Source organism: Perna viridis, chromosome 1 (genome assembly GCF_037379345.1).
Source record: "Perna viridis isolate PV_CMFRI_1.1 ecotype Kerala chromosome 1, ASM3737934v1, whole genome shotgun sequence".
Classification (NCBI taxonomy): Eukaryota; Metazoa; Mollusca; class Bivalvia; order Mytilida; family Mytilidae; genus Perna; species Perna viridis.
Genome location: NC_142445.1, coordinates 71,865,205 through 71,881,306, shown reverse-complemented (window position 1 = coordinate 71,881,306; position 16,102 = coordinate 71,865,205). Strand labels below are relative to the sequence as shown.

Sequence of the window (16,102 nt, the reverse complement as noted above, 5' to 3'; positions counted from 1 at the left end):
GAAATCTGGCAAATAATCTAGAACTTTTTTATATGGTTTTTGTTTGTTGGGGTTTAACGTCCGAGCAGCAATATTTCAGCTATATTCAGACGATGAACATGAAATTGATGATACAATGAACATGAAATGATGATGAAATAAAAAAGGGATGGGACACAAGGACAATGGGGTCGACATCAAGACTTAATTCCAAACGTCATCAACCACTTTTTAGACCAGTCGTCTAGTTCAGCAAGATCATGATCTATGATAGATTTAAGACTGGTTCCAGAAACTCCAAATGATGTATCAACTGCATAACGTCTTGTCGATGAAATTAGCTTTTCAGATATATAAAAGGATATGTACACTCCTTGAGACGTTTAGGTTTCCCGCACGCACGATACCTTAAACGCACGATAGAGGAACGCTCACAGCGTGCGTTAAAAAGCACGATAGACGAAAGATGAAAAATAATAATATTAACAAATCATTATGAAAAAGAAAATACAAAAATTGAATTAATGAAAATTTATAAATTAATAGTAGCAAACAATATAAAAATAAGTTGAATCAAGGAAATAATCAAAGTACAAAAATAAACGAACGCTTCTATCGTGCATTTAAACGAATGCTCGTGTCGTGCGTTTAAACGAATTCTCCTAGCGTGGATTTAAACGACTGCTTCTATCGTGCTTTCATCGTGCGTTTAAACGAACACAAAACGATGTGTAAACGCACGATAAACGATGCACGAACGCTAAAATGGGAAACCTAAACGTCTCAACGTGTGTATGTTTTATCATATTAACAAATCATTTACAGCTAGAGTTTGAAGTTATTGTAAAATACCCAAAACTGTATGATTAAGAGTTATTTTCATAGGCTGTTGTAATAGACTAAAAACTGTATAATTTAGAGATTCTTCCAGAAGTTGTTGTAACGGACCCAAAAATGTATGATTTAGAGCTATTCCCAGAAGCTGCTGTAATGAACCCTAAACTATATGATTTAGAGCTTATTTCATAAGTTGTAACCTACCCCAAACTGTATGATTTAGATTCCATAAGTTGTTGTTCGATGATTTATTGGTCTCTTGCAAGATACCCAAGAAGAGCATACATCATCAAATTTTTACAAAAAAGGCACAAACCCCTGTAATGTGCATGTTGATACAACATCTATAGTTCTGAGTTCAACATTTATTGTTAATATTAACCGACAATCACATCATAAATCAGTGTACTAGTATAAGGTTTTATTGATAATCTGTACTACTTCACTTTGACCTTGTTGATAGATATTTTTCTATCTCTCACACATAACTAGATATTCAAAGATATCAGTTGAATCATTGGGAGTAATTGCAACCTCCTCTAGAGTTTTGATTGAAAACGACATCACATACTAACGGTTTGTAGTCACACTACTAGATGTTTTCACTAAAAGTACATTAAAATGATCAAAATTGTGATTGTAAGATTCCAGATAACTTCTGATGTTGATACTGACACTATCATGTGGAACATATCAATTTATGCTCGATATTCCACATGATAGTGCCAGTATCAAAATTGAAAGTAACTATTATCCTTTTTATACTATCTTATGAATTATGTACATGACAAATATAAAACAAAAACCAGTTGACATAAAAATCAGAAAAGTTTATTGAGAAAAAAATTACAGATATATCGTTACAATATCATCAAAACAGGGACATTCATTATAATCTGAAATCTCAAAATAGGGACAGATTCAATAACAGAAAGCCTCTAACAGGTGCTTAAAAAAATCAAAGAATTTTTCAAATAAGAAACCATTATGAAATGTACTGAAAATACTCCAAAATTAGAAATAATAAAAATATGAGATTTCCCAAAAGGAGAAAAAACATGAATCTCATAAGAAAATGCGAAGTTTGCTCAGAAAGGACTTGATGTTGTATCTAATGGCAGAATGACATGAAGTTTCTTATGGACGAGAAATTGCACAACTATGAAATACAAGTTATAAAAATACGGATTTCAGTTATACAAAAATGTAGAGTTATCCTTACAATGAAAAAAAAAAGAATGATACAATCTTAAAGTAGAACTTGACTTATGACTTTTAATAACAATTCAATTCGTATCTCTTTTGTGTACCAAATTCTCTTACTGTTTTGTTAGTTAAGTTCTTTTTTTAGTATAAAACAAACATAAGACTACCAGGAAGTAGAAAATGTGCAAACAACATTTCTAATTAGTCCACTCAGAGCCTACACATTCAAAATGAAAAACTTAACCATTCTCTAAATACCATGTAATATAATTCTAAAATACATTCAAATGAATCATCTTTCAAGAAAACGTAATTGTTTAAAATTTCATACAGCATAAACTTTGATATACTAAAAATATATAATGTCTACATAGTAAACAATAAATAAATAACAAACACATTAATTCCTATTTTTGTCATTAAACAAAATCCAAAAATGAAAAAAAAAGTTTGTTAAATTCGTAGATATATAAAGCAGTAAACCATTTACTGATATCCCCATTGTTGTTTGAGCTAAATAATAAAAATCCTAGTGTAAAACATCAGATCTGTTCTTCAGGAATTCTATATTAAACCTGAAAAAAAGAAGTACTAGTTTATTTCAATGTAGAACACATGCTATTCAGGATACCAGAATGGCTGTTTTTAAATCTGTTTAAAAGTCTATCAATCCTAACTTCTCAGTAAAATACAGTGTAGTTTAAATAACCAATTCTTGCAATTTCTTAATGTACAATAGCTAAGATTTCTATTCCTGTGAAATAAATACTGGTATCCTTGGTTGACTTTCTAATTTAGAGGTCCAGTAAAACCTTACAATGGTTTATAAAGCTTTGTTTCTTCTCCTCACTGTGTCAAGTTTTGACTCATTGAAATTGACCAGTGTCATGGAAAATCAATTGGGCTCCATAATCCCCCACACATAATCCTCCACAAAAAACAAAGGAACCAGTATGTTAAAAAATCACCACAGGATGTTGATAATAGAGGTTTTGAAGACATAACATGTGGAAGGTGTCCTCCCAGTTAATAGACAAAACTTACATGTAGTTAAGAAGTACCACCTTGCATCAGAAACTAACAATTACTAACCTTAGCAGCTGCCTTGAGAGCCTGATCTAAATCAGCAATGAGATCTTCTTCGTCTTCTATTCCTACAGACAGTCGTATAAGCTGATCAGAAATTCCTAGCTCAGCTCTCTCAGACTCAGGGACTGATGCATGAGTCATAATGGACCTAGAATCACAATAAAAACTGTATTGGGTTGATATTTAACAAGTCCTTCTTTGAAATTATGACCATATTTCAATCAATAAAGATCTGGCAAAATGTTTATTGCATAATATAGTTTGTATTAATTATACAGGAACAAATTTCAACAAATTGAAAGGAAACATACTTCTAATTTGATAACAAAGAAATCTCTTTTAAAAATTGGGTATCTTAAAAATTATTGACAAATCTTCCTAATCCGCAGTCCAATTTTTCAAAATCTTCAGGATGCAATTTACAGTCTATAAGATATATTTTAAAGTAAGACTTACGGAAGTTCAGCCAAACTTTCAAATCCTCCTAAACTCTCAGCTAATGTGAACACCTGAAACCATTCATCAAACACTAAGAAACAATTATTAACAATAAATACTTCAGTCAAACTCCATGGGACTATTGAAATGTATTAGAGTACTAAACCTTGAACATCATGGAACTATCGAAATGTGTTAGAGTACTAAACCTTGAACTCCATGGGACTATTGAAATGTGTTAGAGTACTAAACCTTGAATTCCATGGAACTATTGAAATGTGTTGGAAAACCTTGAACACCATGGGACTATTGAAATGTGTTAGAGTACTATGTTAGATTAAAAATACCTAATAACTAAAATGACACTGATTAATGATAGGGTTTCATTTTTTCGCAACTTTTATGGCAAAATGGCTGATGAGTTCGAGTTAGTGAGGGGTATTCCCTAAGATTTAATACCAAATAGACTGACTTCACCTTGGATTTCTACTGATTATATAAGAGAAAAGTTTGGTACTTTGAATTGTTTTCAAGAAATTCAAGAGTTTGAGCCATCCAAGTTTGAGCGAGTGAAGGTCGACTGTACATAGAAGTTTAATATAACAACAATCTGTTGCTTGTTGTCATGTGTAGCATAGAGATGACTACCTACAGGACTAAAATTAGATTACTACCTTCAGGACTAACATTAGATAACTACCTTCTGGACTAACATGTGTAGAGATAACTACCTACAGGACTAACATGTGTAGAGATAACTACCTACAGGACTCACATTAGATAACTACCTACAGGACTAACATTAGATATACCTACAGGACTAACATGTGTAGAGATAACTACCTACAGGACTCACATTAGATAACTACCTACAGGACTAACATGTGTAGAGATAACTACCTACAGGACTAACATTAGATAACTACCTACAGGACTAACATGTGTAGAGATAACTATCTACAGGACTCACATTAGATAACTACCTACAGGACTAACATGTGTAGAGATAACTACCTACAGGACTAACATTAGATAACTACCTACAGGACTAACATGTGTAGAGATAACTATCTACAGGACTCACATTAGATAACTACCTACAGGACTAACATTAGATAACTACCTTCAGGACTAACATTAGATAACTACCTACAGGACTAACATGTGTAGAGATAACTACCTTCAGGACTAACATTAGATAACTACCTACAGGACTAACATTAGATAACTAACTACAGGACTAACATGTGTAGAGATAACTACCTACAGGACTCACATTAGACTTGATCAAACTTTTTTCGATTTTATTAAATATGCATCATGATTTACAAACAACAAATTACAAAATTCAAACATTACAGAAATAATTAAGTAGTATTATTATAATTACTCCACTGTCCCTAACCCAACTGGTTATAATTATCCCACTGTCCAGTACTCTACTGGTCATAATTATCCCACTTTCTGGTACCCAACTGGTTAATGTTATCCAACTGTCTGGTACCCAACTGGTTATAATTATCCCACTGTCTGGTACCCAACCGGTTATAATTAATCCCACTGTCCAACACCCAACTGATTATAATTAATCCCACTGTCTGGTGCCCAACTCGTTATAATTAATCCCACTGTCCAGTAGTACCCAACTGGTTATAATTATCCCACTGTCTGGTACCCAACTGGTAATGATTACCCCACTATCCCGTACCCAACTGGTTATAATTAATCCCATTATCCAGTACCTAACTGGTCATAATTAATCCTACTGTCTTTTACCCAACTGGTTATAATTAATCCCACTCTCCCGTACCAAACTGGTTATAATTATCCAACTGTCTGGTACTCAACTGGTTATAATTATCCCACTGTCTAATGCCCAACTGGTTATAATTAATCCCACTGTCCAGTACCAAACTAGTTATAATTATCCCACAGTCTGGTGCCCAACTGGTTATAATTATCCCACTCTCTGGTACCCAGCTGGTTTTAATTATCCTACTGTCCTGTACCCAACTGGTTATAATTATCCCACTGTCTGGTACCCAGCTGCTTACAATTATCCTACTGTCCAGCACCCAACAGGTTATAATCATCCCACTAGCCTGTACCCAACTGGTTATAATTATCCCATTGTCCAGTACCCAGCTGTTTTTAATTATCCCAATGTCCAGTGCCCGACTGATTATAATTATCTCACTGTCTGGTATCCAACTGGTTATAATTAGCCTACTTTCCCGTACTCAACTGGTTATAGTTATCCCACTTGCCTGTGTGCAAATGTTTTAAATAATCCACTGTCTGGTACCCAACTGGCTTTAATTTTCCCACAGTCTCTAACCCAACTGGTTATAATTATCTCACTGGCCTGTACCCAACTGGTTATAATTATCCCACTGGTCCATACCAAACTGGTTATAGTTATCCTACTATCCGGTACCCAACTGGTTATAATTATCCCAATGTCTGGTAACCAATTGGTTACAATTATTCAACTGGCCTGTACCCAACTGGTTATAATCATCCCACTGTCTGGTACCCAATTGGTTATAATTATCCCACCCTCTGGTACCCAATTGGTTATAATTATCCCACCCTCTGGTAACCAATTGGTTATAATTATCCCATTGGCCTGTACCCAACTGGTTGTAATTATCCCTATGATGTTATGTAGAATTAAAGTTGTCATAGTCAAGTACTCAACTGGTCTGTCAGATTATCTCTACATAACATAAAATATTAACTAAGCAAAACATTTCTGAAGTCTTATCCTTGTTTAACTACTATGGTTAGGGAGAAGACAATAATTTCAGAGCATCCACATTCACCAATATATCCTAGACAGTACTATACCTTGAGATTCTGTAGAAAAGCCCTGGAGTTTTCTAGTCCACCTTTAATGTAGAATGTCACCATACCACTAAAACCTCTCATCTGTCTTTTAGCTAGCTCATGTTGGGGATGTGATTTAAGCCCTGATAAAATATCAATAAATTGGTCTTCATTCAGTCATTATACTTTGAAATATACATAAATAAAATTAAGTCTTTATCGAGGCATTCTACTTTTCATTTTTTGTGAGTATCTAATTCTGTGTCATGTTTAAAGTTACCATATGCTTAATGCTTAATTTGCATATTTGCAGGTGCTAATTTTTGCAAATAATTACTGATTGTTAAAGTTCAGATTGGATCATAAAATCTCCCTAGTCTAACTTTGACAGTGATTCTATGCATAATAAATTTACCTGGATGAATAACTTTATCTACAAATGGATGTTTTTCTAGAAAGTTTGCTACAGCTAGACCATTCTTCATGTGTTCCCTCATTCTGATGTGAAGGGTCTTTAGTCCTCTGTTTACCAGAAAACAGTCAAATGGAGATGGAATAGGCCCGAAAGCTGCAAATCAAGATAAACAACAGAAATGTTTAGTTACAGGACTGTTCACATACATCTGATATCTTTATGCTGTACAAGGACTTTCAGGTGTGAAGTTAAAACAAGAGGCTCCCAGGAGCCTGAATCTCTCACCCTGTTAAAATTTTGCCTTTCAAGGGCAATAATTCTAACAAGGAGTTGTCCGAAAATTTGGACTCCATGAAGACATTGGTAGGACTTATCATAAAGATTATTTCATCAAATGAAAGTTTCATTCGATCTATTACATTTTTACATCAAAAACACCAAAAAACAACCACCCCCCCCCCCCCCCCAAAAAAAAAAAAAACTAATAAAGGGCAATAACTCCAACATGGGTCAACAAATTTTCACCAAAATTTTACCACAGATAGATCTCATCATGCTGAATATTTTTATACCATTAGAATTTGGTTAAACCTAACAATTTTGGAGATATATGCAAAAATCTGCTGTCTGACCCCTATGTTCTATTTTTAGTAACAACGGCTATGTTCTTTAACCAATCAAAAATCCAAACAGTAATTTGTGCAGGATACCCTAAAAAAAAAAAAAAAAACCAACTTTCATTGAAATCTATACAGTAGTTTATGAGAAGATCTTTTAAATTAATAACATAAAAAAAACAGCAAAAAACATCCAAAAAGGGCAGTAACGCCAACATGGGTCAACAGATTTTCAGCAAAATTTGACCAAAGGTAGATCTCATTATGCTGAATACTTTTAACCTATGACAGATTTTAGTTAAAAATAACGGCTTATATATAAGCAAAAATCTGCTGTCTGACCCCTCAGTTCTATTTTTAGTAATGGCGGCTATGTTTCTTAACCAACCAAAAATCCAAACATTCATTTTGTGCAGGATTCTCTAAGGAACAATCATATTAAGTTTCATCAAAATCCATTCAGTAGTTTCAGAGGAGAAGATGTTTGAAGAAGTTATTAATGATGACGACGACGGAAAGCAAGTGATGGCAATAGCTAACATAGCCAATGGCAAGGTGAGCTAATAAATGTAGTTTTGATCAGATTGTTTAACCTCTATAGTTTACTTTTAACAGTATGATACCATGACAATTATGACAGTTTAAACAATGGTCTTAAACAATTACAGCAATCAAAAGAATAACTGACAGAAAAAACAAATATTATATCATACTTCAATTACATCTTTTTAATTGATAGAAACCTCAAGTTAAAATTTTTAAATTGAAAACAATTTTTTTTAAAATAGTGGCACACATTTTGCTAGGTATACCCCCCATGTACAAAAATCTGGTATTAGAGAGCAGCCAAGATAACTTATGATGTATTTCATATCTACGTAAAACCAAATACCAAAATCAATGCATCAAGTCAAGATAACTGCAGCAAAAAATTGACTAGAGGAAAAGACATAAAAGTACAAAAAGACGGACAGACAAAGTTATTCCAGTATACAAACCCACCTTTGACTATGGGTATTAAAAAAATAGTAAATTAAATTTAATGGTTTTAAGACAAAGTGTAAAATAGACTGAATGTTATACATGTATGTATAATGAAATCATCAGAAGAATACTTTATCAATAAATTACCATTTTGTAGAAATCGAAGTCTGTCAGCTTTTTGATCATCATTTAAAGCACAAGCTCCCATCACAGAGTCAGAGTGACCTGCAATAATACATAAAAGTCTGTACAAAACCAATATACTAAAATCATTGACTCTCTTATTTTCCCCATCAAATTAAATTCATTATGTTTGATGTGTAAGCATAAGTTTGTGAAACTACCAATAAAACAAATTATAGTGTTCAACAATGAGTATTCCTATACAACTAATGTTTATGAGATAATGATTTGTGTTGTATAGAGGTGAATAAGTCTCTTGCTTTGTTTATAAGCTGAGTATTCAGTAATACATAGAATAAATTGATAAGAATGTGTAACATGTGGTTAAACAGTTCAAATTAATACAAAATTTCATTGAAATGAAACATGACAAATACATGTATTGATATTTACAAAAAAAAACCAGTTTTAATTAATGAGTTAAGACTGCCTGCAGATGTTACATTATCATTTGAAGTCAGAATATTCAAAGCAGAGATAGGGTAATTGCAATTGTAAACATTAATCATCTGTAATTGATCATATTTTACTTTAAAAAAAATATTGTAATCCCAATCATCCAAAGTTTGATAACATGTACATGTACATGTAATTTAATTAAATCAATTACTGTTTAAAATACCCTGTAATCATGACTACTTTTTGATTACAAAAGAAATAAATCTCAAATTGTGTCTTTGAACTTATTAAACCATATGTCAAAATGGTTATTTCTGATACACCACAATATGAATTTAATACAAACAAAAAATACTCTTTATCAAAACTGATGTATTTGAAATTTATACTAAAACAACATTAATTGTAATCAGTTGTAATCATGATTACCATAATAATGTAATAATTAGTTTGGTCAATTACTTGGAAATGCTGTAATCATTAATTTGATTTAATTGAACAATTGGTATAGTAATTGTAATTTAAAGTAATTGGACACACCTTTTTTCATATCTTACCATTCATATACTTAGTTAAGGAATGCATTACTATGTCTGCTCCATGGTTCAAAGGTCTCTAAAATACAAACAAGAAAATTACATTCTAGTGAAACTAATAGTCAAAGATACCACTGCATTCTATAAAGGGACACATATATATTTCATTGCCAATCATTAGGGGTCTGCCATTGATTTTTTTTTATATGAACCTGCATTATATACATTTACATGTAAAAAAAAACATGAGTTTTTACTAAACATATTACCCTGTGTTCTTCAATGATGGGTCAAACCCACACCATTAAGCAAGCTGTGGAAGGCCCCATAATAAATGAAGTGAAACTATTCATAAAGAGAAAAATCTATCTAATCTACAGACAAAATGTAACTAACAATGAACATAAAAATAACAACAACCACTACGTCAATTTAATCAGTCCTCTGTTTATTTTATTATCAAGTAAGTAATGGACATTTCAAAATGTTTTATCATCAAGTAAGGAATGGACTTTTCAAATGTTTTTTTTACAATGAAGTAAGTAATGGACAAATATTTCCACTAGATGATAAACAGATCATAACAAAGATACCAACCTGCATACAAGATGACATAAATGTATTGTCTACTACAACAAAAATATCTTGTTTTTTACTTCGTACAACTTTGACAACAGCATCTATATCAACAAGCTGCATTGTTGGATTGGTAGGAGTTTCAACCCAAACCATCTGAAATCAGACAAACATCATCTAATTCTATATTAGAATATAACTTTAAAAGTAAAAAATTAACATTACCTGCAAAGAGTTAAAGGCTAAAATGTCAACATGTGCACCAAAGGAAAAAGTAAGCAGACTAATTTTATGTACAAGGTAAATGAGGACAGATCTACCAAGGCTTGTGATATAATTTATTCTACTTTCTATTGTACTGTAACATGATGCAGGTGCAACCTGAAGAGGCTAAGTTGTATACATATAATTTAAAAAAAAATAATTATGCCTTTTACAATTTTAGAACAACTAGGATTTATTTTCTTTTCATAATTTTACAAAACTTTAAAGTATAAGCTTTAAACAGATAAACATTTTGTTTTTGTTAAAGATACAAAACTAGTTAAGAATCTTACTATTCAGTATTACAGGTTCATTTCAGAGACTCTTAGTGATTCTAAGGTCAAAGGCTAAATTTATATTGATTACTGTTAGTAATTTTGTATATCTTAACTAGATGATTATTTTGTAATTTCAGCAGAGATATTTACCTTTGTGTTTGGTTTGATGGCTTTGCTGACCTTGTTAGCATCAGTACAATCTACAAATGAAGTGTCTATTCCCATTCTAGATGCACACTGCTTGAAGTAACGATTTGTTCCTACATAGTCAATAGTAGAAGAATCAAATTAAATAACAACTTCAATTGGAACTCCTCAGCCTTTCTCATTACACAAAAGAAAAACTGAAGAGACACTAGGCGCAAGAATCTTCCCGTAATTTATAAATTATAGTTAAACTGGTTGAATTTTTTTACCTTTACTTTATAAGTAAAACCACGTGTTTCTCATCTATAAATAGTCAAGTAATTTCCTGACCTTTCTACGAAAGCAAATCTCATATTTCATATTTCAGCCAGGATTCAGTGTAATATTCATCAATGTTTGCAGTTTGTGGGCTTTTGAAATGGTCTGTGTGTTTTTATTCCTCTGTTCATTGTACACTGATAGTTGTGTATTATACGCGTCATTGACCTCGATATATTCCTATGAAGTGTGGATAGTATGGCGCACCTTAGGGTAGTTGAAATTTCATTAGACATTGTACTGAATGAATGACTTTTAATTTTCGTATAATATTTATGCCTAGTAACCCAAGCTCACTCAAAACTGTTCAGCTCATTAAAGAAAATTAAATTTACATTGATAATCATTTGTAGTCGGAAGAATTTAAATAGGGACAAAATATACCCCAAGCCGAACCTCAAGCCGCACCATAAGGTGATGTTCGGCATGTCGTCAGAAGTCATTGTTCACCTAGGTGCTTGTTTATTTTAATATAATTAGAAATCATTTACATTGTCTTTTATGTCCATGATTTTTTTAATCCATTATTAACACCTCCTGATTGATGATAATCTAGTTTTTACAACAATAAATATGATTGACATATTGAAAATTATGCTAATAACCGAAATATGCAATAAAGCGATATGCGTTTAAGTGGAGTCGACTGTAGTTCTGATTGGATCTAACTTCTATGTTATGCTTGATATGAATGACATATGTAGTCAAATTCTAAATCAATGTATTAAAGAATATAAAATGTTCTGCAGGTAAATGGTAGGCATCAAATGAAACCATATAGAAATTACCATAATATAAAACACATACTTGCTCGAAATGAAAGCATGTCTAACTTATGATCTTTTGGACAATTTAGATTTGACTTTTCATAGTAAATCATATTTGTGTCACACATGCACATATGTAATACTAACCTCCATATACATCATTCATGCTGACAATATGGTCCCCTTGTTGTAACATGTGGGTGATCGCTGAGGTGCAGGATAATCCAGAAGAAAAAACCATGGCTAAAATAAGGCAAGCATTTAATAATACTCTAAGACATGGACAGTTTGTTACTAACAGTCAGTTATGACATTAATCAAAAATATGATACAACAACTTCTTCTCATTCTGCTTCAAACAAGAGAATCTCTGGAATACATGTACTATAATATCATTTGTAGTGGAAGATATTACATATTTACCACATACATGTTTTGTTACTATAATGAAGGAAGCCAACTTGTTACTCATTGCCAGTACATGTACTACTTTTTATAAGGTACATGTAAGTGTCTGGCCAAGTTGTTACTCATTGCCAGTACATGTGCTACTTTTATAAGGTATATGTAAGTGTCTGGCCAAGTTGTTACTCATTACCAGTACATGTACTACCTTTTATAAGGTACATGTGTCTGCCTAAGTTGTTTCTTGACCTGATTTACCATGACTGTATTCTTTTCCCTGAAATCTAATATCTTTTTAAAAGCATTGACATTTTCACCTACTAAGTGAAAAGTCTAATGCATTACTTCAAAACTATATATAGATTTCTAACCACTATTAGACTTTACATGCATATCTCTTTACAAATTACCATGTTTAGCATTCTCAAGTTTAGCAATACACTCTTCCAGGCATTTTCTTGTTGGATTACCACTTCTTGAGTACTCATATCCCTGTAAGATAAACAATGTATACAAAAGATCTACCGAAACTTCGGAAAACTACTAAAAAAGGTTTATGACAATCTTACTATTTTGAATAATGTTTGTAGTACATGTATATATGGAGTGATGAATAAGACAGGATCTTTATAAAGAGGGTCATGAACCTTTTACTTCACACTTTACTATGTATTATGAATGTAAATTTATTTTTGAAGGTCTTCTGCATTACATTAGTAGTTCTAGTGAATGCTACTGTCCTCTAGTCTACAAATGAAATCCTCTTTGTTTGGTGGAATCTTAATGAATAATTCATTTATGAATTAACTTTAAATATTATCTGCATATTATGAAACTGAAAGTCCATTCACAAACTATTCACATAAATAGATAACTTAGTACATGGATATATTCATGAATTCCTCAAATCTGCATTTGTAAAGTATTATATTAAATACAATAGATAAAAGTATCAATGTGAATGACTTGCTAATGAACTTCTCAGCATTCTGGGTTTCTTTATTAATTATCATGTTTTTTGCTTGTATTTTCCATCTTGTAATTGTACAGGATATGTATATGCAAAGCCTGTTGTCCAATCCGTTTGATTTAAAACAATAAAATATTTGAAATGAAATGAAAAGAAAAATTCCTAAGTGTAACAGTAAATCTTGATCAGAGAAAAGTTTATACTACTTAAAACTTAAGGTATTTTTCCTGAATGTTTAAGTCATGAATTTTGAGTTTAATTCTAACATGACTTGTCTATGAACTTGAAGTTGTCTGATCAACTCATGTGCTATGTTTGTCAAAAGGGCAACTGTAGGTAGGTGTGTCCCTCTGTATGGATGTATACATTGATTATTACATTCATATTTTTTTCTTTGTATTGCACAATACTATACTACAATGAAGGTTGCCATGTTTTAATGGTTGTTATTGTCTTCTCCATAATCTTTGTCAACATTAATACTGTTAAATGTAAGTGATTGTTTTAATTGGTATAAGTACTATAATTACTATACTTAATTTGTATTATTTCTGGCTGTCATATTCAAGGTCTGGATAATTAACAATCTATTGATCATTACATTCCATTTCTGATCCCCCAGTGAGGACTTAACTTCAACACATACAAACTAACTATTTGCTACAATGAAGTAGATAATACAACATAGTCTGATTTGAGGAATATAATTTGTCCCTTGCAGGCTTTGTCTGAGCTATTTACGGTAGCAACCTTGTTAGTATAAGCCTTATGAAATGCCTGAAAAAAAGTTTGGCCCAGAATTTCGTTTGGACCAGTGAAAATTCAGGGACACTGGCCCAATAAAAAGTAATTTGTAGAGGTTGAAATTTGAGAAAACAAACTAAAAAATAATCATTCAAATCAGCACATGATGAGCCTAAAATGATGCAATTAAATTGCATATTTTATTCATAGTTTATTTCATTTAATTCTGGCTCTGCTTTCAGGCTCTTGGTAGCCATGTTTAATAAATATTGGATTTGTTTTTGGTCAAATGTATTTCTGTTAACCAATCATGAAGGCCATTACATATCCAAGCTTTGTTGGACAACTTGGACAGCCCTTACAATGTAGGACGAATTGTATTCTTAGTACATGCATTTTGTGGTCCGAATCATGCTGGGGCAAATTAACCACTAACTGCCCTTGTCAACGGAAGTCGCAAAAAATAAAAACAAGAAATAACTGATTTCTAAACATTTTTCTAGGACTACGGAGCGGTTGCCAGAAAATTTTTTTTAGGGCCAGCAACATCCAGGCAAACGGCCATTTCAGGCACTGCATTCCTGTGTCCTTTATATGCCAATCGAAACACCTCAGCCTTTCTAGTTACACGAAAGAAAAACCTAAGAGACACTAGGCGGATGGATTTGTCCGGAATTCGACCCATCCAATTCTAAAATTATAGTTAAACTGGTTGAATTTTGTTATCATTACATTTTTTCTAAGCTCCTCGTTCAGCGCCAAAATTCTTCGAAGAGTTGTTGTTCTTTATTTCTAGTGCTATCCAACCAAAATTTTTAACGCCACCTGGTGGATAGAACTACTTTGATTTGCGTATGACTACAATTCCGGCAAATTTTTCAGAAGAAATTCTCCTTACTGCATCCGAGGTTATTTTTTAGTGTAGCTGAAATGGCCGAGGAGTTCTAATTGCTTTCTATGCTTTGCAGTAAGGTACAATATGCTCCACCCAACTTCACATGCAAAGTGTTACAATTATAAGCAAAACAGTGGTTATCATGATGGAAACGTCAATAAGAAATAAAATATCAGCATACATGTAAATGAATCTAGAATAAAATAGGTAGGTGTGACTTATACCATTTCAGCTAAAAAGTTGTGAGAAGTGTTTAATTAAGAATGATATTGTGGTACCACATAAATCATCTTCTCAACTCAAACACAAGATATCAAAACCCAATATAAGGAGGATGGATGCATGGTAAGAAGAAATTAGGATTAAGCCAGGTGTCACAGGTGCTTCATATACTGTAAGTATCTTACTTTATAATGGACAGTTTACATTTATGCATGACACACATCATACTAATGTGTCAAATTTCTCTATCTGTTTAAAATATATGATTTCACGTGAACAATATCGGTGCATAATACTGTCACCTATCATAAAGATTGTTACTTGTGGCTTACGGAATGCTCTCCAGGTGCAGACTGCTTGAAAGTTGTTGACATAGAAATAAGAGGAACGACAGCTCTTGATTTCCATTGATCTGGATCTTGTCCAGCGTGAGTTGCATCGGTGCCAAAATGAGGAAATGGTTTGAAGTTTTCCATATCGCTTCTTTCCCAAAATGCTATGTCAGAAAATAGGATATCAACCACGTTACAACATATGACCTTCACCCTGTAAACAGGAAACGACCAAAGGGAGATTAATATAAATGGGGGGTGTGTCAGAGGAACTTGAGGGAAAATGAAGTCGATGTAAGGTCTCAGTATCGTATTAATTTTCCCATAGACTTCTATAGTGAAGTGTATATTTTTAGGATTTTAAAAAAAATATGTAAATTGATTCAATAAAACTTTCACTTATGTAGCATTTCTAAGGACATATGAAAAAATAATTTCCCGCAAAGAAAACAGGGTGAGTCCACGAAGATCGGACAGAAAAGTAGTCTCGAACTATAATTAGCCATTTTCCCTACTTTCACTTTCCACTCACCAAACCAACCTTTTCAGTGGAACATTTTTATGATATTATGTTAGATTTTCTTTGAAAAAAGTTCTTCATCTTACAGTGTGATGTTTGCTCTATTTTATAAGCATTGTTCATATCTTTTGACAAAATATTAGTTTGTAGAG

General features: G+C 32.4%; 1 protein-coding gene across 2 annotated transcripts; it reads right to left on the bottom strand.

Annotated features, from left to right (window-relative positions):
* Positions 1–1,625: 1,625 nt before the first annotated feature.
* Positions 1,626–15,663, bottom strand: LOC148630260 (cystathionine gamma-lyase-like). Of its 2 annotated transcripts, none has more exons than XM_088564333.1 (12): positions 15,431–15,663; positions 12,678–13,897; positions 12,010–12,105; positions 10,781–10,890; positions 10,110–10,244; positions 9,534–9,591; positions 8,542–8,619; positions 6,794–6,946; positions 6,400–6,521; positions 3,568–3,620; positions 3,115–3,259; positions 1,626–2,597 (listed from the first exon to the last, which is right to left on the bottom strand). In XM_088564333.1, exons 3-12 carry the CDS (start codon positions 12,101–12,103, stop codon positions 2,592–2,594), a joined length of 954 nt encoding a protein of 317 aa, XP_088420459.1. In that variant the 5' UTR covers positions 12,104–12,105; positions 12,678–13,897; positions 15,431–15,663; the 3' UTR covers positions 1,626–2,591. The 2 variants fall into 2 exon arrangements, with proteins under 2 accessions (XP_088420459.1, XP_088420453.1); XM_088564327.1 differs by having other exon boundaries at positions 12,678–12,759.
* Between the last annotated feature and the right edge of the window lie 439 nt (positions 15,664–16,102).